This window comes from Colias croceus, chromosome Z (assembly GCF_905220415.1).
Source record: "Colias croceus chromosome Z, ilColCroc2.1".
NCBI classification, from domain to species: Eukaryota; Metazoa; Arthropoda; class Insecta; order Lepidoptera; family Pieridae; genus Colias; species Colias croceus.
Genome location: NC_059568.1, coordinates 16,380,894 through 16,402,313, shown reverse-complemented (window position 1 = coordinate 16,402,313; position 21,420 = coordinate 16,380,894). Strand labels below are relative to the sequence as shown.

Below are 21,420 nucleotides of genomic sequence, written 5' to 3'. Positions count from 1 at the left end.
TCATTCCAGTCATTATTAGTTCTGTACTTATTTCCCTCTGTTTGATTTTACGCTGGTGCTTCATTAGGAAAATAAAGACTTACAACATTTACACAGTGGTTAACTTTTCCTGTTTTAATTTTGCGCAATATTTCCTTCTTGAATTTCTTGCTGACAATAACGAACACAATACAAACAAATTACTGAATTCAGCTTAACATAGACAAAAATATAAATTCATTTATATCTATTCAAGCGCCCTACATGAATTAAACTAGTATACGAGCAGAACATGTAGTCCGTAGACTATTATTCAATTAATAGTTTAAATAATTTGTAAAGTGTGTCTTCGAACAGTCCTTGTGAAAAGGGTCTAACATCAAACGTATGTGATTTGTATCGAAGACCGTGTCATAATTATAACGTACCAGTGTTGAGCGGAGTCCCAACGGCAGATAATAAATCGTCAAACTGCGTCACCCGGGGACCAATTTAAACCCAACCTACTCAGTGAGTCACGGAGTCTGTCTGTCTGAGTGTCGGACGTTTAGCAGGGTAGTATCATGTTTAGAGACATTATGATCAAAGGCAACATGCTCGTGAAATGTGTTATTTTTATACATGGTTATTTAAGATGTTGTATGTCTTTTGAACTAAGATATAGTCAAAATAAACTAATATAATTTATTTAACTGTATGATATAATTTATCTTGGTTAAATTTATCTAGACTTATGTTATAAAGCTGAAGAGTTTGTTTGTTTGAACATGGTAATCTCAGGGACTACTGGCCCGATTTGGAAAATTATTTCATTGTTAGATAGCCCATTTAACGAGGAAAGCTATAGGTTATATATTATCACGCTAAGACCAACAGGAGAGTAGCGATGCGGGTGAAACCGCGGAGCACAGCGAGTTATGAATAAGTTCAAGAAATAAAAGTTGCGGATAAGAAAATAATGTAAATAAATGATACACAATAGAATAAAATGTCCGCCTCTAATGGTCGAGACACTACCTAACATAAGAAAATCCATCTGTCAATAAATTAATACAACATTATCATTTCATTGCATTCTTTTCCATGCCACCCAGGCAATTACATTTCACTCGACACATCAAAACGAATTACCGCCTGTCTATTGCGCGACAGTGGTCCATAAGTATCTCCATTCTCGCACACTATTACCCAATACAATTGTATGGCAGCATTAGGGCCTCCTTACGGAGATGCAGAGCCTAATCTGTTGCGTAATACTACGAATTAGCGCTAACTACTTCATATTCTGGCTTTATGCAGTCACAAAGCGTAATGTGCTGGATAATTCACGTGAAATAATAGAGCGTTTTAGCCTTTATGGGATTTTGTTATATGCTAAATGTTATCGCAATGTGGAAAAATTAGTTTTTGAAGTCGGATTTATTTATCCATAAAATACTCTACTCAAAATACCAAGTGATAAACGAGAGTATACTTCTAACAAAGATACCTGCTCGTATAAATGACGCTGTAATAAGTAATATTGTTGATTACTATGATAGGATTTTACCGCAACATATAAAATATTATTTTAACTATAGAGTAGAGACTATAGACGTAGAATAATAATATGCAAAAAATTCTTAATTTTTTTCCTTCCATAATACTTCTGATAAATTTTTTGCATTATGCTGTAATTAATTTAAAAAGGACCAATTATATTTACAATAAAAGGGCTGAAGGGGTCATGTAAAATAAAAACAATTTTATAAACGACGTACAAGAGAATAATCACTTGAGGCCAGAACGCCAACAGTTAGGCTAAAATATGGGCACGGCAATGCGATGCAGCAGTATTGCCAACATTTATTAATATATTTGGTTTTTGCAAAGACTATGCCAGTGGTTGTCGATATAAGAGCCCACTTAGAAATATCGCAGACTTCGAATTTAAGAAAATATCGTTGAGGGGTCAAGGGCCTCTTTGAAAGTGAATTTCATTTCGGGATTCCCGATAAATATTTGGTTTGAGAGAATGGAGTCTAAACATGAGTGGTTCGTGATTGTATCAGTGATTTTTCTTTAAATATTCTTATAAGTGCATAGATTTTATAGCTACCTACTTAGATATTCAAATCAGTCTCGTATCTCAAGCCATTATCTTTGCTAATACAAAAACTTCGACGATAGTTTAAAACTAACCAATGACTTGGTTTACGCCAAGGGGAACAAAAGATGATGATTTAAAAAAAATGTATTTAGTTTGACTATTCAGAGAGTATAGTTTATATAACTCCCGTTCATCAAGACACTCAGGGCTTTATAATTCGCCTATCTTGTCTTTATCCACATATTTTAATCAAATGATCAATCATTTCGGTATAACCTTGGGTATAACTAAAACCGCACTATTTATAAGCTACTAAACCCTAAATACCTTAGAGACTTCAAACTAATAATATATTTGCGAATGCAATGCTGTCTGTGAATTTGAGATACTGTCTCCATTCATGTAACATAGTGCAGTACCAGTGACGACGGGCTCTGATTGGTTTTCCAAATGAATTATATGTACTAATAGTGACAATTGCCTGCATCTGTCGTCGTATAAATTGCACCAAAATGTTTCGTAAACTTTCACTAAGCGAACATTTTTTTTTCATTTCATTTCGTACATGTGTTACGGAAGCAATGTATTAAACTATGAATTATTAAAACCCATAAAATTACATTATATTTATATTTGAAACTGAAAATATATATTCAGTCTAACAAGCGATTAATTCATTAGATTCGGATCTTCAAACACGAAATGAAGCTGAGAGCGTTACATCAAATCTGTCAACTTTTTATGTCCACGAGTTGCGTACATTTATACATCTCCCGTTGTATTTGTGTCCCATTCGTGTATTCATGTGCAGTTTATTTTTATTTATTTTATAGTGTCTCTAGATTATTTCAGTCAATGTCGGAGTTGACGCGGAAGTCTGAATAGACTCCGTGACGACAGCGTTACAAGTTTGCACCGGTTCGGGGATTTTATAATATTCTTGCCAATGTGGATTCGGATTATGATAATTTAGTAAGACCATCAGTTTACGGTACATTAACAAATTAAGATAATAATTTAGATATGGCAATAGAGCGCTACGTTGGAGTCACAGATAATATTATAGACTACTAGCTTTCCGCCAGCGGCTTCGCCCGCGTTTTCAAAGAAAAACCCGCATAGTTCCCGTTCCCGAGGGAATTCCGGGATAAAACCTATCCTATCTCTCAAGTTGGATCGAACTGCACATGGTGTGCGAATTTTATTATAATCGGTTAAGTGGTTTAGGAGTCCATTGAGGACAAACATTGTGACACGAGATTTATATATATTATATAAGATAAGATAAGATAAGATAAGAAGATAAGTAAGAATGAATTAATGATATTTTCTACACAACTTTATATTCATTAATTCTCGTCGACCAATACGTTCTTATCTATTACTTATTTAATGTTTATTTATATTTAGCGTTCTGATTTTCACATCAATAACTACGTAACAGTGTAATAGAATGACATAATTATACAATTAATGAAATACAAATTAATATAATTAATACATAATTAAAGACCTTATCGAATGTGTACAATGCTTAAACAAAATTGGATGATTGTCAATAACTACAGCTGTAGCTAGTTATGTCGGGGCAACCCGCAGTACATGCATGTGATATCGTATTTGTTAACGCAGCATAACTACGGCCACCCTGCATCGCCTTAATGCATTTTGTATAATTCTTAGAACATAGATTGCAGCGTTGCATTTTTGTTTAACGATAAGTTTATAGTTTAAGTTTTCATTCTGGATGTAGAGAGCACATATTAAAGACGTTTAAATTAAATCTTGTCTTTTTAAAAAACGTCCTTCGGTCCGTCGAAATTTGAGTGGCGCAGCCGGTAGGATACTCGATAATATCCTGCTGCCGAGCTAACACTATAGCCTATAAAAGGATCTGTGATAGTGCGGTGCTTGTACGAGTATCCTCGAACCAAATAAATAACTCTCCCGCGACGCGTACGCGTAAAACTCAATCGCTGAAGTGAAACGCGTACTGTGACCTCAAGGACGAGCATCCAGGATCATAAGTGAAGGACATGGGAGCGAGCAGTCTGTGAGTAAACCTCTTCACTCCTGTTTTTCACATTCCCTGTTTTCACGAAATCCCCGACCCAAAATAGTCGGCCTAATCGTTACGATTATTTGATTTTGTTCGTTACAATTATCGTAATAAGTCGTAATTTTTAGTGTTTAATTTTAAGTGTTAGTTATTAGTAAAAAATAGTGTTATCTTTATTATATTTAGAGTTTTAATCGCTAAAACTTTATCTTTATTACATTTAGAGTTTTAATCGCTAAAACTAACTAAAAGAACCAAAATGGAAGAGATTAAACTCATACCAAGAGAAATACTATGTATCATCCCCAAATTTGATGGAGATGAAAAACTGTTAAACCTATTTATCAATAAAAGCGAATACATTATAAGATCATTCCAAGATGCGAACAATAACGCACAAAACTTATATGTATATCATGCCATAACGAGTAGGCTTATCGGTAAGGCAGCTTCACTGCTTAGTGATTACCAAAATATAACTTCATGGACTGAATTAAAGGAAATACTTACCCAACATTTCGGAGACCCGCGATCGGAAGAATGTATCGCACTAGAATTAGAAGGGTTAAAAATAAAACAAGGTGAAAGTTACATACAGTTTTGCCACAGAATACAAAATGTTAAAAGCTCCCTATTTTCAAAAGTAAACCGCCTCACGGATGAAGGAGTTAAAGCCGCGAAGATGATCATATACAATAATACTGCGTTAAATGTTTTTCTGTACAACCTCCCGGAGGACATGATCCGGATTGTTAGATTAAGGGGTTGTACAAACTTAGAAAATGCACTTAGCGTAGTTACAGAAGAAGTAAATTTTATACAACAATATAACGCAAAGATTAGTAAGCCAAAACCTATAACTCAAAACACTTTCCAAAATCCATTAAAACCTAATTTTAGTACGATGCCTGTAAATCAAAACTTTAAATACGGCAGTCCTCAACAGCCAATTGGTTATAGACCGAATTTCGCTCAACAACCTCGACCAAATTTAATGCAACCACCTCGACCAAATTTTATTCAACAGTTAAGGCAAACACCACAAGCCCAAGGCTATAAATTTGGCACACAATCTAATAATAACCACCAATTGCGACCTTTTCAAAATTCCGGTTATAAATTTGGAATCCCAAATCAACAAACAGACCAACCTCGTTTTAAATTTGGCATACAACATGCTCAGGCACCGAACCCCGGCTTAAATAGCGATGTATCAATGCGCACGGCACCTATAAGGCAAAACGAAACTCATAATCTATATTACTGCGATGAACCAAATTATGAAAATTACGATAACTCACCCTTAAATTATAAAGAAGACGCCGCGAACGAGTTATACGAGTATACCGATCCGGAAGTAATCGAAAGCAATTTTAATGAAAATAACGAATTTCCTGTTACCGGCCTCCGACGAGACAGTGAAATAATTAATTTAAATTATTGTGACAGCATCTTAAAATTACCACATATTATAGTTCCCGAAATAAAAGCAAAGTTTCTCATAGATACAGGAAGCAGCCGTTCTTTTATAAGTCCAGCCAAAGCAGAAGAATATTTTAGAGACCATAAACAGTATGAACAATTTACAGTTGTTAGTACACATGCGCAAAGCACTCATGATGAGGTTATAGTAATTCCGTTATTAAAAACTTTTAGAAGCTCACTTTCCCACAAATTTTATGTATACAATGTAGACAGTAAGTATGATGGATTAATCGGATCTGATTTACTTAAGAACCTAGATGCAAATATCGATATGAAACACCAAGTTTTAGAAACATTTAACGCCAAAATACCGATTATTTATAACCCTCCGTTAAAAATCACCTTAGAGCCTCGATCAGAAACTAGAGTATCAATTCCAACTAACTTTCAGAACGGTGACTCTACATTAGATTTTCAGACTTTTCGTGAAAGCGTTCGTATGCCAGCAGCAATAGTTGACGTGTCAATGAAAGTTAATGTAGATGAAAAGGAGCGAAATCTTCTTGCAACAGACGAAATAGTAAAAGTTAGTAACGATCAGGCTGGAACATGTGACCCGCGACCCCTGACGCCGAATACAATTTCGTCTGATTCAGACCGAACAGTGCCTATTACTAAAAATAATTGCCCGAGGTCCCCATATTCGATTCCGTCACTTGATAGTAGTACAATAACCGCGGAAAGCAGCACCTTGACCGCGTCTAGCAATAATAGCGAAAATACAGATACGGTTCACTCAGCTCGCGATCTTGATACGGAAGGCATACTGATTCTAGATGAAGCTGTAGATTTTAATAAACAATTAACTCAACAATTTGTAAAAGATCACTACAAACGTACAAAATTTTTAAACAAATATCTTAAAGACAAAATTATTCATAAGAAACAGGTTATTAAGGATAAGTATGGCGGTGAAAATAATTTTAACATAGACATAGGAGATTCAGTTTACATTAAAGGAGTTAACACGAGACGTGCTATAGATAAGCGATATCAGAAAGCGATAGTCACGGGACCGATCCATAAAAATATTGTGCCAGTAACGACGCACAATCGTGAAACTAAAGTTCCCATTAAAAACATTAAGCGTCCTCCACAGGTTACTAATTTTGGCGATCCACGTGATCCAAAACCAGGGTCTTCAACTGCACCAGATTAAACGGAACCCCGGAATACTACCTCTCCGTGAAGGCTATGCAGTCGTCAGCAATGACACATGGAGAGTTATTAAGGTTTTAGATTTAAAGTTAATATATGAAGATTTAGAATTTAATATAAATAGTTATCTATCATTTAGAAATCAGGTTCATAGTTGTATTGATATACAAGCGTTAGGTTCCGATTTTATTACAACAGAATTACAAACAGATTATCATATGAATTATACTATTGATAAATTTGAACAATTAATTCCGTCTTCTAGATCTAAACGTGGTTTATTAAATCCACTTGGTTCAGTTATAAAAATTATCACCGGTAACCTCGACAACGAAGATGCTATACAATTTGAAAACACTATTGAAAAATTAAAGACTAAACAAGACTCTATAATACATAAGATGACGATCGTTACTGAGATGGTGGGTTCGTTATTAAATGTAGCTGAAATATCTAATAACAATTTCATTGCAATCCAGAATAAGCTAAATGTAATTGATTCGCTTTTAAATGACACAAATTTACATCAAAGGACTAATGAAATTATACATACACATTCTGCATTCTTACATAATTTTATGTCTCTTTACGTTAGATTAAGTGAAATAGAAACTGCTGTAGCTTTTAGTAAAATTAAACTTTTACACCAATCCGTTGTAGATACTAAGGAATTATTACTTTTATTAAAAAACATTGAAACTAGCTCTAAGTTGCCATTTCCAGTAAATTTAGATAATGTTCTTAAAATTGAACAATTAATAGAAGTACAAACTTATGTAAAACAAAGTCAAATAAAATTCGTAATGACTATTCCATTAATTACTGACGACATTTATTCATATTTTAAAATAATACCTTTACCTATATTTAACGAAGAAAAAGGTCAGACTTCCCTTATCCTACCCAAATACCCATATGTCCTTGTGAAGGGGTTGAAAACCATGCCACTTTCACAACCATGCAAAGAAATAGATGAAGACCGGTTCCTATGCCCGGAAATACTGACATCAACATTATATAAAGACGATTGTTTAGCTGATCTTTTGCGGCTATCTACAAATGTTTCCAGTTGTCAGCCGATTCCCATTTCCATAGATGACGTGAAAATCGACAATGTTCTGCCAAATAGATGGATACTATACGTAAATGTGGAAACAGTACTTACCAAGGTCTGTGAAAACGAGGTAACCCAAGAATTCCTTCATGGTACCTATTTATTGACGTTAGACGAGACTGGCTGTTACGTGAAAATCGGAGATATAACACTAAAGAAATATGAAGTAAATGGAATTGATATTATATACCCAAGTTTACCAAAAATTATATTACCAAATTTGATGAACTTCCCGACCGACAGGAAGCCTGTTAACCTGAAGGGTGCAAATTTAACTGACATAAATATGCTTAGGCATTTAATTGAAAATAGTGAAAATAGTGAAAACCAGTTTAGTAGTACAGTGAATAGTGCCGTCGGAGTGATTAACATTATAACTTTTGTATTAATCGTAATTATAATTGTAATTGTGGTAGTAATTAAGTCTAAATTAAGAAAAATATGTATTCAAGAAAATCCTTCAGATTTTCTTGAAACTGAGGATGGAGGAGTTATGTCGGGGCAACCCGCAGTACATGCATGTGATATCGTATTTGTTAACGCAGCATAACTACGGCCACCCTGCATCGCCTTAATGCATTTTGTATAATTCTTAGAACATAGATTGCAGCGTTGCATTTTTGTTTAACGATAAGTTTATAGTTTAAGTTTTCATTCTGGATGTAGAGAGCACATATTAAAGACGTTTAAATTAAATCTTGTCTTTTTAAAAAACGTCCTTCGGTCCGTCGAAATTTGAGTAGCTAATCTATACAAAACAAACAACAATTCATCACTAAAGCCAATAACACACAATTTTCCTCATCCACAAAAAAATAACAACCACCAGTTGTTTCGTCTAATTTGTCACTATTATATACGTTTAATCGTTTCCCATTAGTATTGTGTTTATCTTATAAAATATATTAAAGCTCATAGAGTTTTCTCCATACATATTTGATGTCTACACAATTATCCTTCCCCTTGTATGACCGCATTGCGTCCGCGGATGCCTTGAGGCCTTCGCAAATCTGTATTATTTATTCAAGCCACTTTCTTACTTTGTGGACACTGATACGCAGAAACCATTACTGCGATTTAACGGCGCAGTTATCTGTTATACCTAGTGGATATTATGTTTGGTTTAGTTATTGTGTTGATTGCTACGCGGAGGGGAGAATTGGTGCGGTTGCGTGGATCTGCTTCTAATCTAATTCTTAATACAGATTTATATACTATGTAATATTACGTCGATGTTTTATGGTACAGTAATTAGTAATAATAATTAATAAATATAAATTATTTTAATATCTAACATTAAGAAACGTGTTCCTTAACAAACATTGAAGGATCAAAATAAAGCTCAGTGAGAGATCTTATAATTTCAACTAAAATAAAAATCCAATAAAGACAGTTCTTACTTTAAACAATTTTTAAAGTAACCACAAATAAAGTATTGTTTTCTTTATTTAATTTTTATTGTAACTATTGAAATTCCCACTCTTCGGATAGGTACAGGACTCCTATAGGATATAAACTATCCCATGTGATTCACAGCTATCACTCATGGTAATTAAGATAAACAACAATCACCATAGAAACACATAGAAACGTCCATCACCGAGCTACGAAAGCAATACATAATATATTTTAAACCCGTAAATTGTAAGTTTTATGAAACGTACAAAATAAATGACTTTATGGAGATTCTAAATAGACATAATTATATCGTCTGTTTATATCAAAAGACGATGTTTTCATTAATTAGCCGTGTAACTATTTTTTATACAATATTGTATAACGATCAAGGTTAAATCAAAAAAATTAACAATTTTGTTTGAATGTTAATATAGTAGAGTAAGATAAGGATTAAGGTCTCAGCACACATATGGGATCGGAAAGGGATCGTAACCGTAACGCCTTTCGCCTCGCTGTCAACCAGGCGTCAACCTACCGTATGCACGTGACGAAAGCGTATCAGCAGCGCCTGTACGTCAACTCGGCTACGGCTAGGCGACACCGGCGTTACGCCTCAAAACGGTAAGTACGGCAAGTCGTAGCAGGCAGAGACGTAAGCGCGGGGACGGAGAGACGTAAGCGCGGGGACGGAGAGACGTAAGCGCGGGGACGATGAGCCGTTAGCGCTGGAATTGCAAGTTCGGAGCCTGTTCCGAGGGGAGGCGATTACGTTACTATTCCGTTTAGTGTGCGTTGCAGTAGGGAGTTTAATACAAACCATTCTGAACGGCTCGAGGCGATACGGTTACGATCCCTTTCCGATCCCATATGTGTGCTGAGACCCTTATTATGTGTAGTATATAAATACCGTGTTTTACAAAATATTCAAAATCTTATAATAATTATAAAAATAAATAAATCGCTTATAAATAAATCGCTAATTCGGAATATCGCACTTACCTAGCAAAATTGGTAATAGCTAGATAGTAATTCTTTTAAATTATTTGAGTATAATCCTCAGTGTGAGCTAAGTACTGAATAAAAGCATCGTTTTCGTTCAGAATCTTGGAATATATTGACCAAAATGGTCTAGGAAAATGCCACGTAAGGTAATCGTTTGGCAATTTGCTCAATAACTTTAATGTAATAGTTACAACGAAAATAATATCCAGTATCCATAATCTGCAATCAAGCAGTTTTGTAAGAAATACGTAGGCAGATTTTTTGGCGGCGAACCTCAATCCTGAAGGCCAGACTGAAAATCAGCGCTGTTGCACTCTTTCGAGTCAATCAGCATAGCTGAGTCTGGACCTTTTGTCACAAACAATTTTTTTTTTCTTCTTTTCTCATTGTTTTTTTTTATAATTATTTTAATGTGTTTTTTAGGTTAAGTAGATTTAAATGTATATGTATCAAGCTTGTTGTGGCAATAAACGTATTCATTCATTCATTCATTCATTCATCTATACTAATATTATAAAGCTGAAGAGTTTGTTTGTTTGTTTGTTTGAACGCACTAATCTCGGGAACTACTGGTCCGATTTGAAAAATTCTTTCGGTGTTAGATAGCCCATTTATCGAGGAAGGTTATAGGCTTTATTTCATCACGCTACGGGCTTTAGGAGTGGAGCCACGGGGGTGAAACCGCGCGGAGCAGCTAGTAAATAATAAAATTATTATTTACGCAATATTTACTCGATAATTTATAATGTTATAAAGCAAAAGAGAATGTTTATAGATTTGGCCAATAACATAATGATTTATGATAACTAAAATACCGCAAAAATTATATTATAATTAAATCAAAAATAAATATCAAAATATCATTAATTAACGTACATAGTAATAGTAAAAGCGCAACTAAAAGCTTAACTGAAAAATGTGCTTATACAGGATGTCCCACTGTTGGTATACTAAACTCAAAGGAGGTTATTAGTTTTGCATACGCTAAGTACGCAAAAAATACTTATAAATTTCCAGATGCATTTTTTTTTTCAAATAGAAGTCTTAAGACTCTATGTGTACACCCATAACAAGCAACCCGCCCAGCTTGCCACCAGCACGTGAGCTATCGTTTAATATTATGTTTTCACAGACAAAATGCTCATATAAGCGAAGCCAGCTGCGCGAAGCCAGAGAAGAAAACATGGTTTTTCAGGAAAAATTTAGCAAAACATGTTTGGCGTAATTTTGTTGTTTAAGTATTATTTTCATGATCAATGTATGCAAAACTACAAGTCCCTTCGCGCATAGTATACCAATAGTGGGACACCCTGTATATTTTTTACTTAGAAAATATAAAGGGTTATTAAAAGACACACTCGACACGACTTTTAATTGAGTAATATGTTGTAAATAAATTAGAGTCTAAAATTAGACCTCAATATTCGAAGTCTTCCATAAACCAGTAACCACACATAGATCGTTCGAGAAGCGAAGCGAGATGTTTGGTCAATATTTAAATAGCTTCCATACTATAATTGATAATATTAATTTTGTACAAGACCGTGTTTGCTTCTGACTTAATAATTGGATCTGTTCCTCCGTGCTAGTCGAGTTATCTATGTTTATAGTAAATTTAATTGGTAATTAAATTTTAATTTTTATCAGTAATTTTGACCAAATTTTATAAGAAACGAAACCTACATTAACAATTGAATTATTTTTTATGTTGTTTACTACGAAATGCTGATTTATTTTCAACATTGTTTTCTACGGTTTTATTCCAATTTGAAATAATAATTATATTATTACTAGCTTACTGCCCGCGGCTTCGCCCGCTTTCTCTAAAACGATTTGAGATTTAAACTATACTATCTCTCAAGTTGGATCGAACTGCACATTGTGTGCGAATTTTATTATAATCGGTTAAGTGGTTTAGGAGTCCATTGAGGACAAACATTGTGACACGAGATTTATATATATTAAGATTTATGTATTTGACTAAAGAATACCCATTGCGTTTTTGATGTTCAATTTTTTTTTCACAAAAACTTGTCTAAGTACCTACATATAATTTTTGCCTTTTGTCCAAATAAAAAAAAAAGTTCCAAATCCCTAGATTATATTATGAACATAAACAAAATTGATTTGACATTAGCACCTATAAAAGTTAACACAAAAACATTTCGAGTTCGAGTTCCAAACAAAAAACGTTACCGCGTACATTAAAAATGTAGCATATTTCTTTGCAGCAGTTAACTTTTTATGCTAAACCTTTTTCCCGGTGGGTTTCCAGCACCCGGAGCCGCCTCTGAGAGTATCGTAAATCGGTGTTAGGGTAGCTCCCTCCCGTTCTGTCCTCTATTTGCATATTTATTTGCATTTCATTCGTAACAAGGATATTAAGTCGCATGGAGGTTTTGCATCGATTCTTTATTTTCTGAACGCATGCTAGATCTGTCAAACTCGACCTCTTTAGGGCTGAGTTTATTAAACGTATTTTTTACGTAGTGTAATAAGAAAGTATTGTGTTGTAAATAAGTTATATAAATAGTAATAAATATTAAATGAGATTTAATTCAAAAGCAAGACTGCTTATTTTTCAATAAAAACTTATTAATTTTACATATTTAAAAAAAAACAACCACTTTCAAATTATTTTAACACTTATGCAGAGTTTATCGTCATAAAATAATTTCTGCCTAGTAGAGATTTCTCCTTAGGGACAGCCCTACGCTTGTTTAAATTCCGATTATGCAATCAATGATACTAATTCAATCTAATAACGTTTTGTCTTAGGCTCGAGTGTCATTAGTTCATTGAACTTAATAAAAAATAAATTTTAAATATTTATTGCAATTGTATCGAGGTTGATTCTATTTTAGCATCGCGTTAACAGGTTTCGGTGTTTAACTACTGCCTTTTTACTTTGAGCGTTAAGTAAGTTTATTCAGTTTGTAAGTTTTTTTTATGTTGTTGGAATACAGTTGCTAATTTGACATTATATTCTTATTTTTGAGGGTCAATGTAAGGTTAGTTATAAATATTATACTCACATAACTTGTACACTTCAGCTTGGTACAAGAAATTGTTAACGAAATGCTGCCTGTTAATTCCCATATTTATTTAGAATTAAAATCTCATGAATAGTCTACACGTGTACATGAATAAAAACTGTTTCGTACTCCGTTTATAATATTACGTGTAATTTTCTGTAAACCTTCATTTGTGACTAATTAATAATGCATTCATAGTTGAATATGCAAAGACCAATTTTTCCCTTTCAAAGAAAGCTGCGGAACAATACATGACAAAAGAGAATTCATAATGAAGTAGTAAAATATAGTGTCGTGTGAAATGAAAATAACATATCACAGTTCATAGTGGTTCATTCTATTCATTGCTTATAAATGTTTATTGATTTGTTTGTGTTAAATTGTATTGAAATAATTTGATACCGAATTATGATATGTATTACGAATATTGGAGCAATATTAATATGCAAAGGATTAGTTTTACAGATAACGAATTCTGGTTTTATTTGGTATATGAATAACATTTAATAAATGACCGGAAATATGGTGTTGATGTGTGAATTGCGTAGCTTCGATTTTATTGTTTTAAGAATACGCATAAACTTTTTTCTACGTATTTTTTCTTTATATTTTTTTACCTTAGATTTAAGTCTATCGACCGCCTCCTTGGTACAGTGGTTGACGCGTGAGCGTAGCACCGAGGGGGCCTGGGTTCGATTCCCGGTGGAGACGAAGAAAAATGTCTTGGTCTGGTAGGACACAGAAGGCTGATCTTCTACTTGTCCCTAAAGAAAATCGATCAGTGAAACAGATGTATTTAATGCATCTGCCCCTTACCCCACTAGGGGACATGGGACTTCACTTATATTAATACTCGCAGCATGCCTAACCTGTGATATTAGTTTTAAGCATCATATAAGAAAAACAGTGAATAAATCAATAATTTACTAAGATACAGGAAAAGAAGAAACCTTACAGGAGAAGAAGAAGTTAACAGAAACTACGGACAGAAAAAAAAGGTCACAATTTACTTCGGCTAATACATAATTATGATATAAAATAAAGAGTTATTTAAAAGGAAAATATCATCACAAAATATTTAAAAAAAACATTGAAAACATATTCAATGGTTGTAACAATAGATAAAATATGAAAAATAAACTGTGACGTGTGAAAAGAAGCTCTTTAAAATTACTCTACATGTGTCAAATTCAAAAACAAAAATGACCCGATAAATAAACAACTCATCATACAATAAAATGAACGTTTAAACGAACGGAGATGGACACTGCAAATTGCAACAAACACAGATGATCTTGAACGATGTGGGCGGAACCAAACGCCGCAGTCTTCAAAGGAGCTACCTTCTTGTCTTAAGCCACTGCACAGACACACAGCTGTATTTAACTGACGTTATTCCAACCGCTAATGTTATAAATAGGATCTTTGATGCTAAAACGTCTTGACGGATTTGAATTTGTTATGCAGATAGATTGTAATTTATGGTAATTGTTGAGAGCGTTTAGAATATCCAAATATAAGCTTTTATGGTTAAAATAGGACGTTCATTATGGAGTACCTAGTCAAAATTATAATAGCTAATATTGATCGTCAGTTTCTCTGACTAAATGACGAAATGGATGCACTGATTTTAACGATACTTTCATATATTTTATAACTGTCTTAGTCAGCCAATTTGAACAATAATAATTATAAGATTCAATTATTCAATAAATTTAATCCTAAAGTATACTAAAGAGATTTTCGAATAAGTCCTACGTGAAATAAATCCACATTCCGTTTTCCATAATCAAACATCCCGTTTACACAATTCCAACAGGGACATGAGTTTAATAAATCGTTCATGTCAAGAAGATTATATTTTATAACCAACTTTCAAGGAATATAAATTCTTATGCTACCTGTCATTTAGCGTCTATTATCGATTCAATTTCGCTTCTACGATAACACTATGTTTTCGACAGCAAAACAGACAAGCGGTTTCGGCTTTAAACGAACTTTTGTATTGGTTAATACTAAATGGTGGATTTGGCTGCTAATTCGCTTGCTAATTTTGCTAGTTTTTTTGGTTATTTGTTTGTTGGTACTGCGGGCAATTGCGGCAAAATGTTTAAGTAATTCGAGATAAGGAATTATTTAGTTTTATAGTTTGTACACAAATATAAATCTAAATACACAATTTTATACCATAATAATTTATCACTTTACTTAACTAAGAAGTTTATAAAGAAGAATCACTAAAAGTCACAACTTTACATTTTTTCTGATTATTTTGCATTTAACTTTACTCATAAGCTTTTTTTTGTATTACTAGTAATACTATAAATGCATCGTTATACAAATGCTTCACTAATGTGTCATCGATAACCAATTCGTAGTATAACTCGAATCACGCAAAACTCTATAACCGTAGACCGCTTCGTAGCGCTTCGTAGCATTATAGTGCGTTCAGCGGGCAAGGCGCTCAGCAACGATGAACGATCTCACTCAAAGTTGCGGCAAAGTGTCGACTTCAGCTGTAATTAATAAAAGTTTTCTTGCCTTGAAATAGTCTAGACGTTCCCGACGAGAGATGTCAACTATTTCAGATTATTCTATTATATATTCGATTCCTAAAGTTTCTCGCGGTTAGCGGTGATGGAAGCTTATTGATAAATATTGACTTCCAAGTTTGGACACGTGTATGTTGCAAGAAATATGACCAACAGGTTTCTCAGAAAGGCTCGCTAATGTTATTTATTTTGTGTCAATATCGTGCTTACTGAACTGTGACTAATATAAATGTTAACCCTGGTATCCTTTTTTTAATTTGTCTGTTGATTGCTAGCTGTATAAATTATTAACCGTTTCATAAAATATAAATTGAAAGGAAAGAAGTAAAGTAAAATCAATATTCCCATTTTTTCACTTCAGCTAAACCGAACTTTTCAAACCCTCATTACGCAAAAATGCCGACCAATTTATTAAAATGTTTAGATAATTACATACCTACATTTTATACCTTTAAAAGATAAATAATAAATTGACGGTAAAAATTATAAATAATTTTATAACGAGGTTAAATAACGAGCACAAGTAATTTTTCAGATCTATCTTTGTTTGTGAGGCTTTTAACTTATTAAAGAAAAATAACTGGACCTTATTTATTATCTGAGCTGTCGACAATGACAGTAGTTTAGATTAAATTGAGCATAAAATTATTGCAAACACTTTTTAACGTGTATTATTAGACAAGAATAGAAAACTATAAAAAAATTTGGAAGGAAGTTAGCGCAATCTACTTTCTTGGTTATTTTAGTGGTCAAGTGTAACTCTAAAAACCAAAGTAAGAAAAAAAGTAAAAGAGTAGTCCTATATTAATCATTACTTTAAAAGAAGAGAGGGGAAGAAAACAAATATTTTTCTATCTATTTTATAGTGGATTCGTCGGATAAAATTCGGTAAGACATTATAAGATCCGTGATGAGTACGAGTTGAATAAATAATACATTTTAAGAGTTTCTTAGAAATTCCATAGCGACAATGTTTGATTGTAATTGTTTGATGAATTTGAAGTCGAACCAGGAAAACCCTTAGTTTTGAAACAATTTCATAAACAGATATAATATTAGGTGTATAATGTATATGCCTATATAAAAGAAAGCCTTCTCTTTTAAATTTTTGATGAAATCGGAGTTGGTTTTCCTGGTTTTTGAACAATGTTTTGTACAAACAAAATTGGTACAGGCTTTCGAAATATCGTCCTATATAATATCTATATTATATACAAGCTTTCTTTGTGCGGTTTCGCCAGCGTGATTTCTTGTTTAGCTTCTTTAGAAAGAAATTTAGCCCGTTATTATTATTTTTATGAAAGAGTATCTTAAATTCACCATTCTTATTTTAGACTAATTTTTGCTCCAATTTTCGATAGAAGCGAAACAACCCGTGTTTACTTCGTATATGCTAATTTCTTTGCTGCATTTTCGTTTATAATATTAACGTATACTCTCATACTCTAAGGCGGGTATTTTATTATAAATACAAAATGAATATTGTAGAACATTTTGCAATAATTATAGCAACAAATACACTAGGTAAGATACAAATTCGTGTCTTCTAATTCTGAAGTTATTATGATTGTATAAATTAATTGTTTTTCAATTAATACGCCGAAACAACGCAAACATAACAAAAATATCTAGAGTTCTCGAAACTCAGCAATAATTTGTGTCAACAGAGCATTTCAAATAAACAATAAATAAAACTCAATTTAAATCCGTCAGAAGTTCGTATTAAACCGTAAGTGTGAATATTACGTTATTAGCAACTCATAAACAATGTTCGCGTCACAGTCATTATTACATCATTATTACATCTTCATCTTGGAGTAATTAAATTTCTTGTTGTCTCCTGAAACAGTGTCACTTGTTTCGCGAGAATTCAATAATTCATACCAAGAAACTGTCTCAGAACGATATTAAACCGACTTAAAAAAGAGATTCCTAATACGACTGTATTTTTTTGAGTTTGTCACCTCAGAACTATTAACGGAGTGAACCGATTTTGATGATTATTTTTTTTATTTACTTGATATCTGGTGCCTGCCACGTTAAAATTGAATATTTGAGTTGGTTTTGTGTTTTGTTGCAAAATCCTTAGTCTATATTTTGTTCTCTCTTGTCATATTAACTGAAATGATGACAAAACTAAGCGATATAGGTACCGTTCCACATTGGCATTGTCAGCAGTAACTACACTCTCCATCAACCAATGTGCTTTCTAGACATACCAACATAGTTAATTAAATAATTTAAAAAATTAAATAAAAAAAAGTTTATAAGTAGGTACGTATAATCTTTACTAGTGTCTATTTCCGCTATATTCATCTAAAATTTGGTGTAGTGAAGTGTCATTTTGTCTTAATGAGATCTGAAAAAGCTAGAGCAGAATAAAATAAATTCACATTCATATTGTGTTTAAAGAATTATCTTTGAATGTGATTTAAGAGAAAATTTATTAAAGCTTACTTATTTTTGGGCTAATTTGCATATAGAAGTAAATGGGGTTAATCTAGGTGAAGTCTGCAGAATCCTTTAAGTTTAAGAGATGTGAAATTCAGGCAAAATGTATATTGTAAGAATTTACCTACGACTCCTATTTTATTCATGGATGGTCATATTCGTAGACGTTGATGAAACCAGGCTAAAGTGAATGCGAAGATTTTTTTTCTATAAATATAATAATACTAGATTTCCGCCTGCGTCTTTGCCCGCGTTTTCAAACGAAACCCGCATAGTTCCCATTCCCGTGGGATTTCCGGGATAAAACCGTGATGAGATGTGTTAATCCAAGTTACCCTCTATATGTGTGCTAAATTTCATTGTAATCGGTTCAGCAGTTTATGCGTGAAAACCATACATACATACATACAAACCTTTCCTCTTTATAATATTAGTACAGATTATAATATTTTTAAATTATTAAATATTATGTATTTAAGTAACACGTGGTCCTTCGAACGATTTTATTACCACGTTAAATATACACAAAGAATGTGGTCCTACCCCACCGCGTTAAAATCAACATGACGGAAGTCTAATGAATATTTACTAGTCAAGTAGTCAAATAAAGGATTAAATATTTAAGGGCAGGTAGTGCGGTATTTTAAGAAGCCGATACTTATGGTTTCCGAATGCAAATCCATGGTTCTTTATCAATGGCACTCGTACTTTACGCACTCTGTCACGTCGCCTCTTCAATAGGCTGACTTCGCGGATGACTGAACTAGGTATACGCAAAGCAATATGTGGAAAAATCGCTCTTTGTGATTTCCGCGCTAAGGGCGGGTAACGCAAGAATGCGGCGTGCGTGCGGGCGCCGGGGCGCGCGGTGGTGGGGGTTGCGTCGCGGTGCGGGGCGGCGCGGGTAGCGCGTGCCGCAGTAGCGTGGAGGCGCCGTCGCGGCCGCTCGCCTGCCTGTCCGCCAGCCCGGACGCGAACACGGAACAGCGGGACCGCGCGGACGCTCTGTCGGCTTTCGAACCGCGCAACTACCACTTGACTAGTGCCAAACCTTCAGGTTCAGTGCGTTCTGGAGTTTCACAGATAGGGGTATTTGTTGCAAAACCATTGTTACGAAACTTAAATCGCTCCTGCAATGCGAATTGCGTTTACGATTAATTAGGGCTCAGTTGTAAGTGTTAATTTGTCCAACTAGGCGATTAATGTCAGAATTATAAAAAATGAGATGGCCAATTTGTTACATTAAATATAGATTTTCGGCTGTTTGAAATGACGCCAAGATATCGGTAGAAAGCATCATCTACACATCGATTAATGTCACAAAATGTGGCCGTTAAAGTTAAGATAGTTCTGCGTCATATTTTACGATAATTTATTAATCTTTTACCACTTTTATTTCAGTGATAACTGGAGTTTTATTTTTGTTTAGATCACACAGGAGACGATATGACATTTTATGTAATATTCAACGCGTTCTTGACTATAAATACATTAAATACGTATACTTTCAAATTTCCCTCCGTTGTTCGTGCATTGTGTCACGGGAGTCAAGATAGCAAAGCCTCGTCGGACAGTTTCACGCTAAATAATCTAAAATCTTAAGGAAAAGAGCTGACTCAGCAACTTCAGCTATTAAACTTTCTCACTGGACTGTAATGAAAGACGAAGATGAATTCTCTTCAATAAACTGTAGGTACTGTATAAATTATGAAACGAATCAGCGCTAAGCCAGAATTAAAGTGACGTTAGCGAAACGTTGGATAATGTAATTATCACATTAACCAAATGCACAAACTTTTCTGGGTTTAGTATTCTCGGTTATAAAGAAACCTTAACAACTTTAAAAGCAGAAAAAGAAAGCACAGCATACAATAGACGTGTTAAAAAATGTATGCAGCTAGGTACCTAGGTATGTACGTTCTGTAAAAAGGCCTGTAGGCTGTTGTTATTTGCAGTGCAAGCCATATAAATGTATTGTTTTCATTGTCCAGATTGCGTTTATAGCTTTTGTAGATTATTTTTTATCATAAAATTAAAAAAAAAAGAAACACATCCGGCACAATAATAATTATGTCTCTAGAAGGTAGGTGGCAAAACCTTGATTTTGACGACATATTTTTTTTTACTGAGCAAATTGCGAACCCTTAATACCTTACTACATTTTAATTTGCATGCTGATAAATGGAACCTGATAAACAGAAAACATTTTAGCGTCCATTTTTCTTCGCTGAGAAGCGATGGATGCATTTCCGCCAACTTAAGTACGACCAAATGAATTTCTCGCCCCCATTTCAACGCCAAATATCAAGGCAGCGGGTTCCGGCCTAAATTCAGATATGTGAACTTGACGCTCAGCTGCTTTCTTCGTACTCATTAATTCGGTGATGTGTGCCTTAATTATACATGAATGGATCGAACAGTTGATTTGACAGCTCGAATTACGTTTGTTAGTCGAGGGAATAAGAATTTAAACTCGCGTGATAAATTGAATTTCATTCTTCTCTTGGTATACGGTTTTTATATCAATCAGCACCGGATATTTGAAAAATGGAATGACCTGATGATAACTTTGAGCTGGGGAGACGTGAACGATAAAAATATTAATATTTCCCTGTGTACTCAAATCAGAAAAGGTGATAACGTTGAATACTTAGATATTGAATGTAAAAAATAAAAAGCAGTCAGTGAATCTGAAACCAAAAGGGCATAACAATATTCATAATCATAACAAAAATAGACAGTAAAAAATATTAAACCAAAGGAACTGGCTTTATAAAGGTAATTTTTTCTATGAATCCTCTAATCATGCAGCAAATTGAACGGAGAAAATTAATAGGTAAAAATACTCAATTCTATAATAGAGCGCTTTACTTTGAAATCAATCTAGGTAATAGAAAAAATGCACCGCTCTTTTAGCCGTGCTATTTTTGCAGCTGAATAATCACCTGACAGGATTGCTTCCATAATAATCGTATTAATATGAGCGCATGAAATAATCAATTTATACCGTACTAGTTATTAGCGAAAGGTTTATGCATCCATTGTTTACTTGGAGGGAGGAAAATATTGGTATTTCAAAAACGGCTATTACGATGGAA

At 33.8% G+C, this 21,420-nt stretch overlaps 2 protein-coding genes across 4 annotated transcripts in view; both read left to right on the top strand.

Annotated features, from left to right (window-relative positions):
- Nucleotides 1-3,655: 3,655 nt before the first annotated feature.
- On the top strand, nt 3,656-19,772 carry LOC123705583. Its single transcript, XM_045654438.1, has 5 exons — nt 3,656-4,121; nt 6,712-7,360; nt 7,700-7,976; nt 19,143-19,384; nt 19,752-19,772. Exons 1-5 carry the CDS (start codon nt 4,105-4,107, stop codon nt 19,770-19,772), a joined length of 1,206 nt encoding a protein of 401 aa, XP_045510394.1. The 5' UTR covers nt 3,656-4,104.
- LOC123705336 (potassium voltage-gated channel protein Shaker) overlaps nt 19,276-21,420 on the top strand; it is a 149,312-nt gene continuing 147,167 nt past the window's right edge. For 2 of the 3 annotated variants that reach the window (XR_006753297.1, XM_045654076.1), the window contains exon 1: nt 19,276-19,379. The gene's annotated coding sequence lies outside the window, so the exon portion shown is untranslated. The remainder of the gene's footprint in view (nt 19,380-21,420) is intronic. The other variant, XM_045654077.1, reaches the window with a different exon arrangement.